Raw genomic sequence first — 20,377 nt, 5'->3', positions numbered from 1 at the left:
TTGGAGGGAGCTCAAACTCCGTGTTTCTCAGCGACAGGCCAGAAACCTGACTGATCTAGAGAAGATCTGTGTGGAGGAGTGGGCCAAAATCCCTCCTGCAGTGTGTGCAAACCTGGTGAAAAACTACAGGAAACGTTTGACCTCTGTAATTGCAAACAAAGGCTACTGTACCAAATATTAACATTGACTTTCTCAGGTGTTCAAATACTTATTTGCAGCTGTATCATACAAATAAATAGTTTAAAAATCATACATTGTGATTTCTGGATTTTTTTAGATTTTTTTTTAGATAATGTCTCTCACAGTGGACATGCACCTACGATGACAATTTCAGACCCCTCCATGTTTTCTAAGTGGGAGAACTTGCAAAATAGCAGGGTGTTCAAATACTTATTTTCCTCACTGTATGTATATATATATATATATATATATATACATACACAGTGGAACCCGCTTATCTCGCCCTCGGTTACCTCGACAACCCTATTAAGTCGACGTTTTTTAAGTGGAACCGCCAAATTCTCGCTTTTTGTAAGCATTTTTTATCGGTTATGTCTTTTTTTATGTCGCCGAACCCTGATATCTCGAGCACAAGGGGGGAAAAATTTGCCATTTAATGTCAGTTATCTCGGTGCAGCCGCAGAAGAACTCGCGGAAGTGGCGGAAAAATCAAGCCTTACAGCTGCTACAGGTGTTGTATTGTATACTGGTGAATCTCTGCTGTTAGTTAGTGCTAGTGTTCGTAGTGTTAGTTGGGACGCGGCGCGGCTTTGGGAAGAAAAGAGCAGCCGGTGAGAGAGTGCCGGTGGGAAGGCACGTACCGGGAAACGCATGAGCAATAACAACGACCGCCATGAACCAACATATACCAACAATAACGGAAAGTGAGAGTGTGGAAGTTTAAATAGGAGCTGGTGATGATGATAAACGAGCACCATATGTGCTCGATTAAAGCCGGGAGCTTCAGAGAAAGCGGCCGAGAAAACACCTGCCACGCTGAAGGGGGCCGAAGGGGGCGTGGCAGGTGGATTCATGACAGATAAACATGTACTGTATGTATTTTTATAGCATGCCTTCATCAAACAAATCGCGGCAACGCTGTTGTGTAAAAAAAAAACTTCAAAAACACATGCATGCACATTCTCATTTATGCACATCATGTACATAAAGAAATTTCAAGCACGTTAGTATATTGCCGCCATTTTGATTTTCGTTTATCTCGATGCTTTTTGGCAACCCCCTAGGACATCAACATAACCGGTTTCCACTGTATATATATATATACACTATACTAATACTTTCTTTCGGCTTCTCATTAGGGGTCGCCATAGCGGATCATCCGCATGTTTGGTTTGGCACGTTTTTACGCTGGATGCCCTTCCTAACACAACCCTCCCCATTTATCCGGGCTTGGGACCAGCACTAAGAGTGGCTGGGGTAGGTTCCCTGACCGGGGATCAAACCCGGGCCGCAGCAGTGAGAGCGGCGCATCCTAACCACTAGACCACCAGGGGACCTATATATACAGTATATATATGCTGTTTAAAAAGAACTGGTCCAAATGAAATACTTTTCAAGAATTTCATAATTTTTTTGTGTAGAAGCCCAAAGAGATATGCAGCTCTGTGCACAGAGCATGTTCTATTATGTAAACTTGTTTTCCACAAAAAAAAAAAGAAAAAAATTAAGAAACCATGTGTCTTTCTTAACATTTTGGGTGTCAAGTGTGTCTTTTTGTGCAGTCTGTTTGTAGCCAGGTAGGGGCAAAAATATGGCAAAAACCTAAAACTTATTTTATTCTTCTATTTATCGATCGTATTAATACAAAAGCTGCTGTGCATTGTTGCTGCTTTAAGTAATGCTACTGTTAGTCAGTAATCACAGCATATTGTTATCTTCTTCTTCTTCTTTCGGCTGCTCCCATTAGGGGTCGCCACAGCGGATCATCCGTCTCCATCCCCCCCTGTCCTCTATATCTGCCTCTTTTACACCAACTACCTGCATGTCTTCCCTCACCACATCCATGAACCTCCTCCTTGGCCTTCCTCTTTTCCTCCTACCTGGTGGCTCCATCTTCAGCATTTTTCTACCAATATAATTCATGTCCCTTCTCTGCACATGTCCAAACCATCTCAATCTCGCCTCCCTCACCTTGTCACCAAAACATCCTACATGTGCTGTCCCTCTAATAAACTCATTTCTAATCTTGTCCATCCTCGTCACTCCCAACGAAAACCTCAACATCTTCAGCTCTGCTACCTCCAGCTCCACCTCCTGTCTTTTACTCAATGCCACTGTCTCTAATCCATACAACATCGCAGGTCTCACCACAGTCCTATAAACTTTCCCTTTCATTCTTGCAGATACTCTTCTATCACAAATCACTCCTGTCACTCTTCTCCACCCACTCCACCCTGCCTGCACTCTTTTCTTTACTTCCCTAACACACTCTCCATTACTTTGCACTGTTGACCCCAGGTACCTGAACTCCTCCACCTTCTCCACCTCTTCTCCCTGCAACCGCATCACTCCACTGCCCTCCCTCTCATTCACACACATGTACTCTGTCTTACTCCTACTGACTTTCATTCCCCTTCTCTCCAGCGCATATCTCCACCTCTCCAGGCTCTTCTCAACCTGCTCTCTACTCTCACCACAAATCACAATATCATCTGCAAACATCATAGTCCAGGGAGACTCCTGTCTGACCTCGTCCGTCAACCTGTCCATCACCACTGCAAACAGGAAAGGGCTCAGGGCCGATCCTTGATGCAGTCCAACCTTCACCCTGAACCAGTCTGTCGTACCTACTGCACACTTTACTGCCGTCACACTGTCCTCATACATGTCCTGCACCACCCTCACATACTTCTCTGACACACCTGACTTCCTCATACAATACCACAACTCCTCTCTCGGCACCCTGTCGTACGCTTTCTCTAAATCCACAAAAACACAATGCAGCTCCTTCTGTCCTTCTCTATACTTCTCCATCAACATCCTTAAAGCAAATAAGGCATCTGTGGTGCTCTTCCTCGGCATGAAACCATACTGTTGCTCACAGATGGTCACCTCTTCTCTCAACCTGGCTTCCACTACTCTTTCCCATAACTTCATGGTGTGACTGATCAACTTAATTCCCCTGTAGTTACTGCAGGTCTGCACATCTCCCTTATGCTTAAAGATCGGTACCAGCACACTCCTTCTCCATTCCTCAGGCATCCTCTCCCCTTCCAGAATCCTGTTAAACAATCTGGTTAAAAACTCCACTGCCATCTCTCCTAAACATCTCCACGCTTCTACCGGTATGTCATCTGGTCCAACCGACTTTCCATTCTTCATCCTCTTAATCGCTGCTCTCACTTCCTCCTTACTAATCCTATCTACATCCTGCTTCACTAACTCCACATCCTCCAACCTTCTCTCTCTCTGATTTTCCTCATTCATCAGCTGCTCAAAATACTCCCTCCATCTTCTCAACACACTCTCCTCACTAGTCAACACATTTCCCTCTCCATCCTTTATTGCTCTAACTTGCAGTACATCCTTCCCAGCTCGGTCCCTCTGCTTGGCCAATCGGTATAAATCCTTTTCTCCTTCCTTAGTGTCCAACCTCTTATACAGTTCCTCATATGCCTTTTCCTTGGCTTTCGCCACATCCCTTTTAACCTGCTGCCGCATCTCCTTGTACTCCTGCCTACTTTTCTCATCACTCTGTCGATCCCACTTCTGTTTTGCCAACCTCTTCCCCCTAATGCTCTCCTGCACTTCCTCATTCCACCACCACGTCTCCTTGTCTTGCTTTCTATTTCCAGATGTCACACCAAGTACTTTTCTAGCTGCCTCCCTCATCACTCCTGCAGTAGTTGCCCAATCATCCGGCACCTCTTCACCACCACCGAGCCCCTGTCTGACCTCTTCCCTGAACCTCACACTACACTCTTCCTCCTTCAGTTTCCACCATCTTATTCTTCTTTCAAACCTTACTTTCCTCCTCTTCTTCTTCGCCTCCAAAACCATCCTACAGACCACCATCCGATGCTGTCTAGCTACACTGTCCCCCGCCAACACCTTACAGTCTCCAATCTCCTTCAGGTTGCATCTCCTACACAGAAGATAATCCACCTGTGTGCACCTTCCTCCACTCTTATACGTCACCCTATGATCCTCCTTCTTCTTAAAATACGTGTTCACCACTGCCATTTCCATCCTTTTAGCAAAATCTACCACCATCTGCCCTTCCACATTCCTCTCCTTAAAACCATACCTACCCATCACCTCCTCATCACCTCTGTTCCCTTCACCTACATGCCCATTAAAGTCTGCCCCAATCACCAATCGTTCTTTCCTAGGTACACCATCTACCACTTCATCTAATTCACTCCAGAATCTTTCTTTCTCCTCCATCTCACAGCCAACTTGTGGAGCATAGGCACTGATGACATTTATCATCATCCCTTCAACTTCCACCTTCACGATCATCACCCTATCAGAAACTCTCTTCACCTCCACTACACTCTTACTGTACGCTTCCTTCAGAATCACCCCTACACCATTTCTCTTCCCATCCACACCATGATAAAACAGTTTAAACCCACCTCCAATGTTCCTGGCCTTACTCCCTTTCCACTTGGTCTCCTGAACACACAACACATCTACCTTTCTCCTCTCCATCATATCAGCTATCTCTCTCCCTTTACCCGTCATAGTACCAACATTTAAAGTACCAACCCGAACCTCTACTCTCCTACACTGCTCCTTTTCCTGCCGTCTCTGTAGACGCCTTCCTCCTCTCCTTCTCCTCCTTCGGCCAACAGTAGCCCAATTTCCACCGGTACCCTGTCGGCTAACGATACCTGTGGCGGTCGTTGTTAACCCGGGCCTCGACCGATCCGGTATGAAATTCTCATTTGTGATCCGCATATTTGATTTGGCACATGTTTTACGCTGGATGCCCTTCCTAACGCAACCCTCCCCATTTACCCGGGCTTGGGACCGGCACTAAGAGTACACTGGCTTGTGCCCCCCTAATGGCTGGGTTAATCACAGCATATTGTTATGACATTCTAAAAAAATTGCACTTGATTTTGATCATTTGATGGCGAGTGGCAGATGAATAAATGTAAATTAAATGTGAAGGTTTTATGAGTCTTGCATCTCACCGGGTTTCTGTTTCTTTTTGTTGTCTTCAGGCGACAAAACTTAAAAGCCAACTGTACAGTTTAGAGAGACTGCTTTCCCACTATGACTGCCGGGGCTTCAGGCACAGGATCTACGTGCGCCCAAATCCCGTGCTTCAGCATCACGGGCATGACAATCATTTGCACAAGCATCAAGGCGAGGATTACTTACCTAATGCGCTGGAGGATTTTCTGGCCATCCATGGTAAAAGAAGTTCATGTTGAAATTGCTTTTATATTCTCAGTTTGTTTTTCGTTCAACCCAAAAAATGTGTCAGTGTATCTAGGAGGGATTTTAAGTCATCCGAGGAGGAAATCTAAGCAATTAGACTTGCTTTAATAGATTAGAGATTATTCATTAGTTCATCTTGCAGGGTTAAAGATGACGGCAGATTAATTAAAGACTCATTAAAGAAAGATTAAAACTTAAAGGTTTGCTCATTTGCTGAAAACAATTTACTCCTAATGCTTTCTGAACTTTAATGGCCTCAGTGTAGCAAAATTAATTATGCAATTATTAATATTTTGTGTACAGAGGCCCGGGAAGCTTTTATCAGTCAGTTCACACAGCTGGAAACCTCTGCACAAGCCCTACAGCTGCAGCTGCATGACTTTGCCAGTATAATGAATTGCAGCCTCTTGAAGGAGGAAGGAAGCATCGAGGAAGAGAATAAGACGCCGAAGGCGAGGAATGAGTGCCCAGTTCTCGTGGACACGTTTGCTGCTGTAACAGAAACGCATTCACAGCTTCAGAAAATGACCTCGGACCTTAACAACCTAGTAAGCATTCACAAGCCTAAACTTTACATACTATTATGTTAATGAAGTGTTTAAGTGACTCAGCAATGCACACTACATTTTATGGATAGAAGTACTAAGACTTTCTCGCCATTTGTGGTTATTCACAAAGCTGTCCCAGTTGAATGTCTTTTTACATGTGGAAACATTAAATTTTCCCTTCACTTGAACTAGGAGACCTTAAAGCTGTTCTAGCATGACAATGCCCCTGTGCACAAAGCAAACTTTACGGATTTTGGAATGAATTGGAAGGAAGGAACACTGACCGCAGCCCAGGCTTCCTCGTTCCTATACCAGTACCTGACTATACTAACATCATTGTGGCTAAATGAACACAAATCAACACAAGTCAATTCCAAAATCTAGTGAAACAACTTCCCAGAAAAATGGAGGTTATAATAGAAAAGGACCACCCACATTGTGAAATGGAATGTCCAAATAGGACGTACGAATCTAATGGTCAGGTGTCCAAAACAAATCTGTCCTTATAGTGTTTTACTAAATTAAATAAAAATGTACAGTGAGGAAAATAAGTATTTGAACACCCTGCTATTTTGCAAATTCTCCCACTTAGAAATCATGGAGGGGTCTGAAATTTTCATCGTAGGTGCATGTCCACTGTGAGAGACATAATCTAAAAAAAAAAAAATCCAGAAATCACAATATATGATTTTTAAACTATTTATTTGTATGATACAGCTGCAAATAAGTATTTGAACACCTGTCTATCAGCTAGAATTCTGACCCTCAAAGACCTGTTAGTCTGCCTTTAAAATGTCCACCTCCACTACATTTATTATCCTAAATTAGATGCACCTGTTTGAGGTCGTTAGCTGCATAAAGACACCTGTCCACCCCATACAATCAGTAAGAATCCAACTACTAACATGGCCAAGACCAAAGAGCTGTCCAAAGACACTAGAGACAAAATTGTACACCTCCACAAGGCTGGAAAGGGCTATGGGGAAATTGCCAAACAGCTTGGTGAAAAAAGGTCCACTGTTGGAGCAATCATTAGAAAATGGAAGAAGCTAAACATGACTGTCAATCTCCCTCGGACTGGGGCTCCATGCAAGATCTCACCTCGTGGGGTCTCAATGATCCTAAGGAAGGTGAGAAATCAGCCCAGAACTACACGGGAGGAGCTGGTCAATGACCTGAAAAGAGCTAGGACCACCGTTTCTAAGGTTACTGTTGGTAATACACTAAGACGTCATGGTTTGAAATCATGCATGGCACGGAAGGTTCCCCTGCTTAAACCAGCACATGTCCAGGCACGTCTTAAGTTTGCCAATGACCATTTTGATGATCCAGATGAGTCATGGGAGAAAGTCATGTGGTCAGATGAGACCAAAATAGAACTTTTAGGTCATAATTCCACTAAACGTGTTTGGAGGAAGAAGAATGATGAGTACAATCCCAAGAACACCATCCCTACTGTGAAGCATGGGGGTGGTAGCATCATGCTTTGGGGGTGTTTTTCTGTACATGGGACAGGGCGACTGCACTGTATTAAGGAGAAGATGACCGGGGCCATGTATTGCGAGATTTTGGGGAAAAACCTCCTACCCTCAGTTAAAGCATTTAAGATGGGTCGAGACTGGGTCTTTCAACATGACAATGATCAGAAGCACACAGCCAGGATAACCAAGGAGTGGCTCTGTAAGAAGCATATCAAGGTTCTGGCATGGCCTAGCCAGTCTCCAGACCTAAACCCAATAGAGAATCTTTGGAGGGAGCTCAAACTCCGTGTTTCTCAGCAACAGGCCAGAAACCTGACTGATCTAGAGAAGATCTGTGTGGAGGAGTGGGCCAAAATCCCTCCTGCAGTGTGTGCAAACCTGGTGAAAAACTACAGGAAACGTTTGACCTCTGTAATTGCAAACAAAGGCTACTGTACCAAATATTAACATTGACTTTCTCAGGTGTTCAAATACTTATTTGCAGCTGTATCATACAAATAAATAGTTAAAAAATCATACATTGTGATTTCTGGATTTTTTTTTTTTAGATTATGTCTCTCACAGTGGACATGCACCTACGATGAAAATTTCAGACCCCACCATGATTTCTAAGTGGGAGAACTTGCAAAATAGCAGGGTGTTCAAATACTTATTTTCCTCACTGTATATATTTAGATAGAAAAGAGATGAATATACTGTAGATACAGAGAGATGAATGGAGAGTGTGTGTGGCACTGATAGAGAGAGAGATGAATGAGAGTCTTTTAATGGCTCTAACTATTCTGTCACTATAAGTCCATGGGAGTTTTTGGGGTATTTGATGGTCCACTTTGAGATCGGTCTGAACAGCCTGAAGGTGCTGTATTAAGTTTGATGAAGGGTCCAAATGTTTAGATAATTATATCATTATAATAATATAAATTCTATAAAAACATGTGTTTGCATTAAAACATAATGTATATCATATATAGTATGCAAATCAATGCAAATATTAGCAAGACAGACAGACGGACGGACGGACGGACGGACGGACGGACGGACGGACGGACGGACGGACGGACGGACGGACGGACGGACGGACGGACAGACAGACAGACAGACAGACAGACAGACAGACAGACAGATAGATAGATAGATAGATAGATAGATTACTTAAGCTCACTTACACAAACATTATTGTTTCATACAATTTGCTTTGTGTCTGTGGTCATGAGATTGGCAATGTACATATTTTGTATTTGTCGTATACTTTATGAATTAGGGACAGTTCGGGTCACCTAAATAAAAAAAAAATAAATAAATAACTTTTCTGAATAACATATCATGCCCAGGCTACTCTCTGCAGCCTTTTTTGGCCTCCCCATAGCCACATGAGATGATATATCATATATTGTTTTCTAAAATTGTTCTGACATTGTTATTGTGTATGTTTCTGTTGCCTAGAACATAAGTCAGAGTCAGTTACTGTAGTTACAACAAATTGTCAGACAGTGGCATTGGCCTTAACCTTGTTTGACTGTTGAACTGCTATCGTGCCGTGACAAACACAAGTTCAGAAATTCTACCTGAGGCATGCCTAATTTCCTAATCATCTCTGGCTGACGTGGATATCTACAGTATATATTTGAGTCTCTATTAGGTCTGAATACACATGCACACACTTTCCTGAATGACATCTACTGAATACTCTTAATACAGCTTGTAATGGTCATACCATGTGATTTAAATGTGAAGCGTAACTGTTGACTTTTCTCTCCCTGTTTCAGATAATCCCGTTCATTATCCCGAAAGGCCTGACAGAATGGAACACCCTTGTGAATGAATCAGAAGCTTTGGTGAAGAGGTGGGTTGGGAAATTAAACTGCAATTAAACCAAAGTCATGTCAGCTCATTATGTGTCTTCCAGTCATAATGACTAATATAGAAAAATGAACTGTGTGTCTTGAAATAATGAAGCAGATAATGATGCTTGAAACTGGTGGCTTTTCAAAGGGCCATGAAGAGCTAAATAAGAGACTTGAAAATCTTAACCATGCGTGTTTTTAGCCAGAAAATTTAATTAAAGCCTTTTGCGAATTAGATGACATGTTCTTAGCTAATAAAAGAATCACCTGAAGGATAATTGACAGTAATGATCATTTTATATGTTTTATTATTTATTTTCTGCCACACACCTCCAGGGTTCTGGGTTCTTGAGCTCAGGTTTTTCCCATGTTCCATCTGTGTGAAAGTAAAATGTATTAGATATCAATTAATTTATGATAAAATAAAATGTGTCAGAGTATTTGAGTGAGCGTTTGATGAATGAAATTAAATTTCATGAAATATATACAGTATGTATGCAAGGGGATTTTGATATTCAACTTATAAATACAGCTATGGCCACCAGGACCCACACTGATCCGCACTGACTCATACTCGTGCAGGTGTGAGTGATGATATACAAAGCAAACAAGAAACAATTTTGGAAATGTCTATTACCTGGGGACATAATGTAGTGGTGGGGTTCAATAAAAAAGAAAATGCCACATCAGCTTTAATGCCAGATTTAAGCACTAAACATACACAGAAGGTATTAATGTAATAAAAAAGATTTTGTGAGTTGAAAGAATGCAACTAATTTCCAATAATATTTTATAATTTATATAATTTTTGCAACCAATAATCATGTAATGAGTCATGTAGAACAATGTGCTAACGGATTTAACACATACACTACTAACTACTTAGACAAATGAAATGTAACGATCACCTTCTGGTAAGACCAATTTCTTTTTTTTCCAGTCACAAAGAAATGGCTGCCCATATTGAAGAACTAGCCATAGCGGCTTTAAACAAGTCTAACAAAACGTATTCCACACTGCTGGATCTACTGGATGATAACTCAACACAGCGGCATTCGGAAGCACTTACGGCGCGGTAAGAACTGACAGGTGTATGGTGTATCAAACCTGAACCACTGCTGATGTTTTTTAGGAATCCTGACAACATTTGTAGCATGTAATGTCATTTCCATAGCTATTTCATTGTAAATCAATCAGATTGCACAAACAGATTAGTATTGGGATATTAAACAATCAGGACAATTGCTATGAAGCTGATACATGATTGTTTTTCCAGTCACGATTTTGAACCGTAAAAATAAGAACTTATGTGCAAATTGTTGTGTGCAAATTTATTTTTTACTGCTAGATGTCAAGGAGATTGTATATGTTTGTGTGTCTCAGACTGTTGGAGATGCAGCAGTTGAAGGAGAACCTCACACGCCAAGCGAATGAGACCCGGGCTGTCTACCTGTCAGTGGAGGAGCAGAACAAAGAAGCCGAGGCCATTTTACAAAGTGTTACCTCCACTTTCCCACAGCACAAGGACTTAAATAACAACCCCCTGAACACAACCTCCGCAGAGCAGCTCAGTGAAGCATATAATACAATAACACAGGATACACAGCTGATCCAGGTCTATACACAGAGCACTTTCGAAAGGACTAAATACATGACACACCAATTAATTAATGAATTAACACTCCCACTAATAGCCATGCAGAATTATGAGCTGTACATGCATGCAATATTAATAAGCACCCTTTAACTGAGGCAGCTGAAGAGAACTAGAGCATAAAAGGGTATAAAAATGTAGTTTTTCAAGCAGGCAATAGGAATTGCAATTAATTTCACAGAGATAACAGCTTAACTGTTTCTTTTTGTCAGAAGGAAAATTTGTAGAAACTAGACACATTTTGATATCTGGAAAGCTGATCCACAGACAGACATAAAGAAAAAGGATGATAGAAAGAAAGGGTAGCAAGACCGGAAGATAGATATTTAGTGAGAGAGAGACAAATAATAGTGATACAAACAAAATGTGTCATATAAAGTGTGAGTGGTACAAGTTGATCAATGGAAAGGAAGTATTAAATAATAGAAAGAGAGGAGTAAGAGTGCAAAAGGTAGAGGAACAGAGAGTTTGATTAAGAGCGTGTGGTGCTTATAGACGGATAGAAGTGGACAGGTGTGTATGAGGTTTGATTGAGTGTTTTGGGATGTGTTTTCGTTAAGTTATCATAATCAGAACTTACTTGACAAATAAGGAAAACTTAAAGATGTCAGGGTCAGGACTCAAACTGGGGTCAACTGTGTGATAGTCTTTTTGGATGTGACACTGTAGGGCTTAAAAACGCACCCGAGACGTACCCAAACCAGTTAAAAGTTCCATAATAGTTCATTAAGAATTCCAAACACAAAAATAAAGAAAAGCCAAACATTGTCAGTGATTAAAAAACAAATCCACAGGGGAAAAGAGTAGAAATCCACAGAAACAGGTAAAAAAAAATAAAAATACAACACAAAATAATTCCCAAAATGAAGGTTTAAAATGCACAAAGTCGTCTGTGGAAAAAGGCAGAACAAAGCAAAAAACTAAACAACAAAAAAATCAATGCCAAGATACTTCACATCTTTTTCTTGCATGTATCTCTTTTCTCCTATATTTAGCTTAGATAAACATATGGCAAATATAACTCTGGTTAATAGTGTCACAAAAAGATGCTATAGTCTTTATGTCTGAAAATGCAACCCCTTTTATTTCTAGAGTCTAGACCTGGCCAATAGGACGTCTGAGTTGGTTTTGCTGATCGAGTCTAAAGAACAGTTGCTAAATAAGACCAGAGTGGAGTTAGAACACCGGCTGGAAAATGCACGCAACAAACTGAACGCCAGTGACGAGTTCCCGCAGGTGAGTTCAGAAAAAATAAACCTCCACTGCCACTTCTGAAACCCTCAAAATATTACAGCATCTTAATAGTATAGTCTTCTGTGCTCTGATTTGTTTTAATAATCAAGAAATTATTACATAATGATTTGCTGAAATTCCTGTATAGCTCTTTGTGTGACTTTTTTGCATCTGTATTATTAATCATAATATTAAATAAGCACAAAACATTCCATAGGAATAACTGAACAGAACAGAACAGTGTAATTGACTAGCATTTTATTAAATACATAATATGAGCAGCCATCTTGGAAACTTAGATTCCTTTAGATTAATCCCTTTTTTAAGCATATTTTGAAAAGACATTTTTTTAATTATATTATATAACAAGAAAATACACTATGAGTTACATAAAAAAGGATATAATGCCTGTAACCAAAAAAAATGGTCTAACAGCTCTGTTTTTATATATAAAGATCTCCCCTGTCATTGGTGTGTTTAGTTGTTGACATTGTGTCTATTATTCTGTTCTCAATACCATAACACATCATCTGTCTCTGCAAAGATGACAGCACTTGCCCAGGGGCTTAGAGAGACAGCCCTTACATCAGTAGTGGAAGGAAAGAAGATAGAGTCAGAGGCATTCTCTCTCCACCGACATATAGAAGGTAGGTAAAAGGTACAGTAGTACAGTCAGGTTTTTGACTGTAGCACTCTCACACAATTGTTTTATTTACTGTAAATATACTAGGGCACAAATGAATTAATGATTAATGCAGCACGCACTTCTGACCATTTTTATTAGAATATAAACAAATAAATATAAAAGAGGCGAAAATAAAACCTTCAACGCAACGTACATGTATTCAAGACGTCCTTTGTTTTACTTAGATATAAAACAAGTGAATAAACTTCACTGAACAATTATTTTCAATCACTAAACATATGTTTTACTTTGTGATACTGATCATTAAAACCGTCTGTGTGGAAACAAAAGTTCTGTTTGTTGTCCTGATTTACGTCATTTAAAACACCATAATTACTTTAAAACATTGACAAGTGTATTTTGTCTTCATGCTTTATGTTGAGTTTGGTTTCACTAATAATAAACGTAACATTAGCATGAAGCATCCATATTTGCATGTGCCCATGTTGATTAGAGTGTTAAAAACTTGAAAAATATTAATATATTATTATTAATAATAATAATTATGATAGATTAGTTAGTTAGTTAGTTAGTTAGTTAGTTAGTTAGTTAGTTAGTTAGTTAGTTCCTTCCTTCCTTCCTTCCTTCCTTCCAAGTACTGGGAACTGCAGTGGTCAGTATCTTTTAAAAAATGTTCAAGAAAGGTACATTGGTGAACCGGCGACAGGGTTGTGGGCGACCAAGGTTCTTTAATGCATGTGGGGTGTTAAGGCTGGCCCTTGTGGTCCAATTCAACAGACAAGCTCCTGTAGCTCTAATTGAAAAAGTTCATCTTCCAACACAATATTAGGCAGGTGGTCATAGTTATGCCTGGTCAGTGTGTGTGTATAAAGGCAGGTGTGCCTGTATTTCCATCTTCAAACCTCCACCATGCTTCATTGTTGCCTGCAAACAATTATTCTACCACTCTACAACCCTTCGGCAATTAAACTGACTCCTGCTACAACCATATATGAAGCCCAGACATCTCCAGAGAGTAAATGGGTGTACCCTGGGTCCAACGGGTTTCTGCCAGTTCTTGCTGTTCTTCTCAGTCCCACTGCTGGACATCTCCCAATTTCAAAGTGAAGTAAGCATGATGTGCCTTTCAACTAATGCAAGTTTACTTGGCCAACCACTGCATCTATTGTCCTCAGCATTGCCTGTTTTGTCTTCAAAATAGCTTTAAAAACATCTTAAAAGCCCAGTCTGCTTTAAAATCATAGCCTGGGAGAGGCCTGGCTGATGCTGTATATTTACCTTGTGTCTTGTTACTGTGCTCAGTTTTTTTATTTTTTAACCCTTACATAGCATTTCTGTTTGATTAATAAAATTGATGATCATTAGCACCTGCTTGGTATAACTGGTTGTACAAAGTGTGCAATTGTGAGAAGTGATGTGCTAGTCACACCAAATATTGATTTGAATAAGATTTTTCTGTTTGCTTACTTTGCATTTTGTAAATTAATAAATTATTAAGCATTTTTCTTCTCTAACACACTCTACATGACTTTGCACAGTTGACCCCAGGTACTTAAACTCCTCCTTCTTCTCCACCTCTTCTCCCTGCAACTGCACCATTCCAATGCCCTCCCTCTCATTCACGCAGTGGCGGGCGGTCAGGGCCAGCAAAGCCTTCTCTGCTGGCCAAAACACTATCAGAAGCACTGACCTACATTTACTACATAAATTCTAATATTTGTCTAATCAAATTGTATACATTTATTCTCAACAGTTTTTTAGTTGTGGTTGTAGTGTAGAGGTTTGGAGCTTGCTTTAGTAAAATGGTATTCATCCTCCATATCTGAAATGCCTCTCTCTGTAATGCCACCCGTTGTTATATTGCGTTTTTGTGTAGTGTTGATGGTTTCTATAATTGCGACATGATAGTGGTGGTATTAAGAGGTGAATTAAGTCAGGTAAGACCCAGGTACCAGATGTATGGCCCGCCACTGCATTTACACACATGTACTCTGTCTTACTCCTACTGACTTTCATTCCCCTTCCCTCCAGTGTGTACCTTCACCTCTCCAGGCTCTTCTCAACCTACTCCCTACTCTCACCACAAATTACAATATTATCTGCAAACATCGTAGTCCATTGAGACTCCTGTCTGACCTCGTCCATCAATCTGTCCATCACCACTGCAAACAGGAAAGGGCTTAGAGCCAATCCTTGATGCAGTCCAACCTCCACCTTGAACCAGTCTGTCTTTAAATTATTAAGCATTATTACTTTACACCATTTCTTCACACCTGCCTAAAACAAAGAAGGGACTGAACAAGCATCTAAGAGGCCTAAATGGATAGAAATGGATGAATCCTTTTGATGTTGCACCTGATATAATAAAGATTTCCATAAGAGGACTTTTATGTAACATTTTATGGAAGAAGTCTCCAGGGTCAAATGCCAGAAACCACTTTGCATTGGGCCACATAAAATTTTTCTGGAACAGAGGACTCTACTAAAAGCTAAGCATATATTCCATTTAAATTTGTTGTATTGTTTGTGCTTCTGTCCGCCACAACAGGTTTAGAAAAGGAGTGGCCTGTTTTGCATACTCGGACCCGGGCAGCTCTGAAGCGAGAGGGTTTTGTGGAGGAGAAGGTCTTGACAGAGGTGAAAAAGAAAGTGAAGCATGCTGCGAGGGCACTCAATGCTGCAATGGGGAATGTGACACAAGCAAGGGACACAGCAACACAGGCTCAGAAGACAGCTAATTCCATAGCTAAGGTGAGTCAGAAATGGTGCTCCATGTGAACAGGAAGTTTTCAAAACCCTTCTTGCTATTTGCTCAATGATTTTAAGGGTTAACATTTATTTCAAGAATTCACAAATCCGATCATCTCAATTTATAATTAATGATTTGTAGTATTCATCTTTATTTATTTATCTATTGTTCATCTTTTTTATTTATGCATGGTAAAAAGACAAGTAGAAAACCTAAGCCTTAGCGGGTTTTGATCGTCTGATCATTTGCAACGTCAGGTAGTCTCAGGTCAACATGATTGGATATGCATCTTGAAGGTAATTCACTCAAAGGTATTAGTAGCACATTTAAGGTTAGAACTTCAATCACGGTTCTTTGTCGTTCTGAACACCATAAAAGAAAGCGAAATCCATCGTCTCATCTAAAATCTATCTTGTTTAGGATGCTAAAGCTGCTTTGTCCCAGGGCAAGCAGACGAGAAAGGTGTCTGCTCAACAGAACACAGCCGTGAATGCAGCCATGGAGCAGCTGAAAGAGCAGGAGAATTTAGCTGCTCAGGTAGCGGGAGACGTGCAAGACGAGGTAAATGAATTGTGTGTGTATGTGTTTATGTCGTCTTGTCGAACCTTCATGCACAAATCATAAAGTAGAGTTTTATTCCTTTTATATTACATAATTCCATACACCTTTTAGTAATTACCAATTTTTGATATCAGTTCATACATTATATAGACACCTGTCCTTAAGATTCAAAATGTGTTTTTATTAACAACCCATTCAACGTTTAGTCCCAATTTGCTTTTATAATTACCACCACTCTTCTGGGAAGATGTTCCAGTACATTTTGGAGTGTGGTTGTCAAGATTTATGGTAAAATCAGCTACTGATGTAGGGTGAGAAGGCCTGGGGTGCAATCAGCATTCCAATTCTTCCCAAAAGGGTCGTGGTCAGAGCTCTTTAGAAGATCTATGAGATATGGTTTTATATAAACCATATCTTCATGGTGCTGGTTTTGGTCACAGGGGCATTGTCATGTGGGGGAAGTTTTGGGTCTACTAGTCTATCTGTCTGTCTATCTGTCTGTCTGTCTGTCTAAATGTTACATAAGCATTCCCTTACAGGAAGCTCTTGATCATATTTAATATAGTAAATAGAAAGCATGATCAAGTTTATCCAACTACATTCTTTTTTGGGTTTTTTTAGTTAAATCGAATTAAAACAAATCCATTTCATAGACATTGATTACATTAAATGTCCATCATACAAACCTGAGCTGTTGCTATAGAAACGCTAATGTATTTGTCATATTAATTTCACATTTTTAGAACATGATCAATACCTTTAGACCAAGTATTCAACCGTGCTGTGGCATAAATACAATCCTTAAAAAGGTTGAAAATGTTTTGACTTGGGGGGGGGGGGGGGGGACACATTCTCAGATAATGCTTACTTATACTTTCTCTACTGTATGACTTTTTAAAGCCATTAACTAATTTATAAATTCGATCCTTATTTTTGATTCCCCAGGCTGACGTTTCTTTGAAGGGAGTGATGGGCAGCATGGAATCAGCCAAGAGTCAGCTGGAGGGGTTTGCAAACATGCTAGCCAAGCTACTTGGTCAAATAGGTACATCCGAAAGCTTTCTTTCTTTTATATTCATTTCTTCTGACAGTCTTTATTCTACGTATCTTTTCTGTGGGTTCCTTTTCCCCACCTTTTCCTTTGTTGTATCTTGCTGAACACATTTTTGTCTTTTATTCTTTGCATATTCTTGCCCCATTTTCTGCTTTACATTTACATTCTAATAAGTGTGTGTCTTTTGTAATCTAAAACCTTCCTCTGAATCCTGTATCTCACCAAATAGAAAAGAATACAGACGTAGAGAAGTATGATCGTGTGCTGAACGAGACTGAGGCTCGTCTCCGAGTTCTCCGGGGCAGTGTGGAGAGCCCGGTGCTGAACAGGAAGTTTCAGATACTTCTTGGAGCTGCTGAGGCGCAACAAAAACAGCTGAAGGAACTTGAAAAGAATCTGCAAGACATCCAAGAGGAGCGGGATAGCCTAAATGATATTGCTAAGAATCTACCTAAAACATGCCCAGAGAGGAGCTAAATAAGGGGAAGAGAAGAGGATGGGGAATATAAAACAATGTGTGTATAATATTCCTTAAATATTTGATTTGAGTACATTAGATGGATGTAGAGGAAATATGAATGGGGCGCGCTCTATAATAATTCATCCATGCAGTTACATTTTTAGCCACGTGGGGTCGCCAAATAAACACGTTCTTCAGTTCTTAAGAAGTTGGTTTTCTGACATTTACATATACACTGCAACCATGTACGTTTGAATTACTGTCTATGTATAACAAACCAGGCTGGTGTCCAATAAACGAGTTTGAACGTCTTTATTATATGTGTTTATTATTCTGTATTTGCTTTTGCAACATTTGGTCAGATATCATACCATTTTTACATCATCTATGGGTCTATAGATATCTGCAGGAGCTCCATTTGCTCTTATTCTGTGCAAAATATTGAAAGGTTTAGCTTTAATCAGTCATACATGCAGTCATACATCACAAAAGAGTTAGTGAGCTTAATATATGAACATATTTTTTATAATTAATACGTTTTAACACATGCAGTTTTTTATTTAATATTACTTGTCTACTCGTTTATACTTTTTTTGACGTTTTGATGCACAAAACCTCTAAACATTATTTAAATTAAAAAATGATGCACAGAATAATGTTTAAAGACCAATATTCTTTTTTTTTTTACTTGTGATCTCTTATTGGGTAAAGAGTATATTAGATGTAATTAGATCAATTAACAATGATAATAATATGACAAATTAATGCTAGTATTAAATAATGTATAATAGCATAATTAAGTAATAAATTATTTAGGGATGTAATTAGGTACTTTATATTAGGGTGAACATATTAAATAGGGTAATTTACATTAAATGTCTATCAGTGTATTTTTTTTCCTGCTCTGTTTCTAGATTTGAAATCTAGAACAAAGTAGAAACTGATGCAACAGTGCAAACCTTCAAAATAAGTTTTGACAAGGTACAATATTACACACCCACACACATGAGTGGCAAAAGAAAAGGTGGCTGTGTAATGCTAAGGACAGCAATGGGATCAATGTGAGCCAGAATTCATCTTATCATATTACTGATAGGAGTGGTTTATGAATGTGATGAAATGAATTTGAGATTAAATAAATGCAATTATTGTTTGTCAGAAAATGTACATTCTTGAACAGCTTGCTTAAACGTTTTCCCACCTTTTCTGGAGGTTAACAGAAATGGAAAAGAATTCCTTCCACAGCAGATCAGTATGCAGAATAGCATTTTGATGGACATAAGACTTTAATTTGTATGATGCTAAACATTTTTTCTCTACATGTTTTGTTCCATGAATTCTCTAATTCCTTTTTTTTATTTTTAGCCTGTATTTTCCTCTTGTCTTGTGAAAATTTTACTTAAAGGATTTGATTCTGGTTTTAATAAAATCAAGATTCAGTGATGTTTGATTTGTTCCTTTACTCTCACTGTTGCTGAAGTTGTTCAAATTAAAGGAGTTCAGATGAATCGTCTCTGAGAAATGTATTTGGTTAAGTGGGCAAAAAGCTGACTCTGGCAAATAAAAGTGTTGGTTGTTTCAAACAGCATTTTATTTTATATATAAAGAGACCTTATACAACAGATTTGAGCTTACTTACATTATTTTTGTGATGGCAATGCTTATTTGTAGTTAAATTCATAAAAATTAATCTGTATTTGTGTAGATCTTTTCATGCAATTTGTTGGTGCTAATGCTTTAGCTGTTAGCTGTAAAGTGACCAAAATCATGGCTACAAGACTCTGGGTTAGTTGTAACATCATTGAAAAACATTTCAACCAACCCTAAGCAAATTTAGTTGTATGCATATGGTTTCATTTTAGTATGCCTAGGAGAAAACCAGACTGAAGGGTGTCTCAGGATTTTAAAGAGTGCATCGGATGATGGAAAACAGCTGGGAAAGTCTGTTAGATCTTTAGCAAGATTGTATGGCATTTGCCATGTAACCTTGTACAGATTCTGTAAAAAAATATATATATATTATTAATATTATTATTTTAGAAGAGAAGGATCAAGTGAACTTCCTAGAGAAGGCTACCACAGTGGAAAGAAGATCTTCAGTAAAAAAAACAAAAAAAACAATAGAACTTGTGGCCGTACAATCCAGACATATTTGAGGAGAGTGAGTTTAAACCTTCACAAGTCACAGATCACACGTCCAGCTATCTGTCTGACCACCCCAAGTCCACACCTCCAGCTATCCATCTGACCACACCTCTAGCTGCCCACTTGGCCTCATCAAACTGTGCTGAAGAAATGGTCAACTTTAGCTCAAAGCTGTACCAAGGGAAATTCTTGCAACAGGAAGAAAGAGAAGACAGACAGCAATACTCATCGATACACCTGTCAAGATGGTCCTGGGTGAAGAGCAGAGAACAAAGTCTGACAAAGTGAAATAGAAAATAAGGTGAAAAAGTCATGACATTAACAAAAATTTTTACACACTCAATGTTCCAGTGTTTACGTTCAGTTTGATTATGGTCATTACTATGACTAAGAGGAATAACCTTACAGACACACATGCATGTTATCTATTCAGTTTTATGATGATGCTAATGTTCAATGTTCAATAATGCTAAGTCACAGCTCACAAATTTGGTGTAACCATGGACAATCAACTGTTCTTCTCTTCACATGTTGCTAATGGGTTTCCTTCTTGTCAGCTTCTTCACTACAACATCAGAAGGATTCGACCA

The 20,377-nt window shown here is 39.4% G+C and overlaps 1 protein-coding gene across 1 annotated transcript in view; it reads left to right on the top strand.

Moving 5' to 3' along the window:
• The window catches only part of lamc3 (laminin, gamma 3), a 135,762-nt gene extending 117,809 nt beyond the window's left edge, over positions 1–17,953 (top strand). The window contains exons 18-28 of the mRNA XM_083531702.1: positions 5,193–5,385; positions 5,716–5,960; positions 9,208–9,284; positions 10,226–10,360; positions 10,669–10,900; positions 12,032–12,175; positions 12,717–12,819; positions 15,367–15,569; positions 15,988–16,128; positions 17,074–17,173; positions 17,412–17,953. Coding sequence (XP_083387828.1) covers positions 5,193–5,385; positions 5,716–5,960; positions 9,208–9,284; positions 10,226–10,360; positions 10,669–10,900; positions 12,032–12,175; positions 12,717–12,819; positions 15,367–15,569; positions 15,988–16,128; positions 17,074–17,173; positions 17,412–17,659 — 1,821 coding nt within the window. The 3' untranslated portion in view covers positions 17,660–17,953. The remainder of the gene's footprint in view (positions 1–5,192; positions 5,386–5,715; positions 5,961–9,207; positions 9,285–10,225; positions 10,361–10,668; positions 10,901–12,031; positions 12,176–12,716; positions 12,820–15,366; positions 15,570–15,987; positions 16,129–17,073; positions 17,174–17,411) is intronic.
• Positions 17,954–20,377: the final 2,424 nt, after the last annotated feature.

This window comes from Silurus aristotelis, assembly GCF_946808225.1.
Source record: "Silurus aristotelis genome assembly, chromosome: 26".
Taxonomy (NCBI): Eukaryota; Metazoa; Chordata; class Actinopteri; order Siluriformes; family Siluridae; genus Silurus; species Silurus aristotelis.
This window is presented reverse-complemented; position numbering and strand designations above follow the sequence as displayed.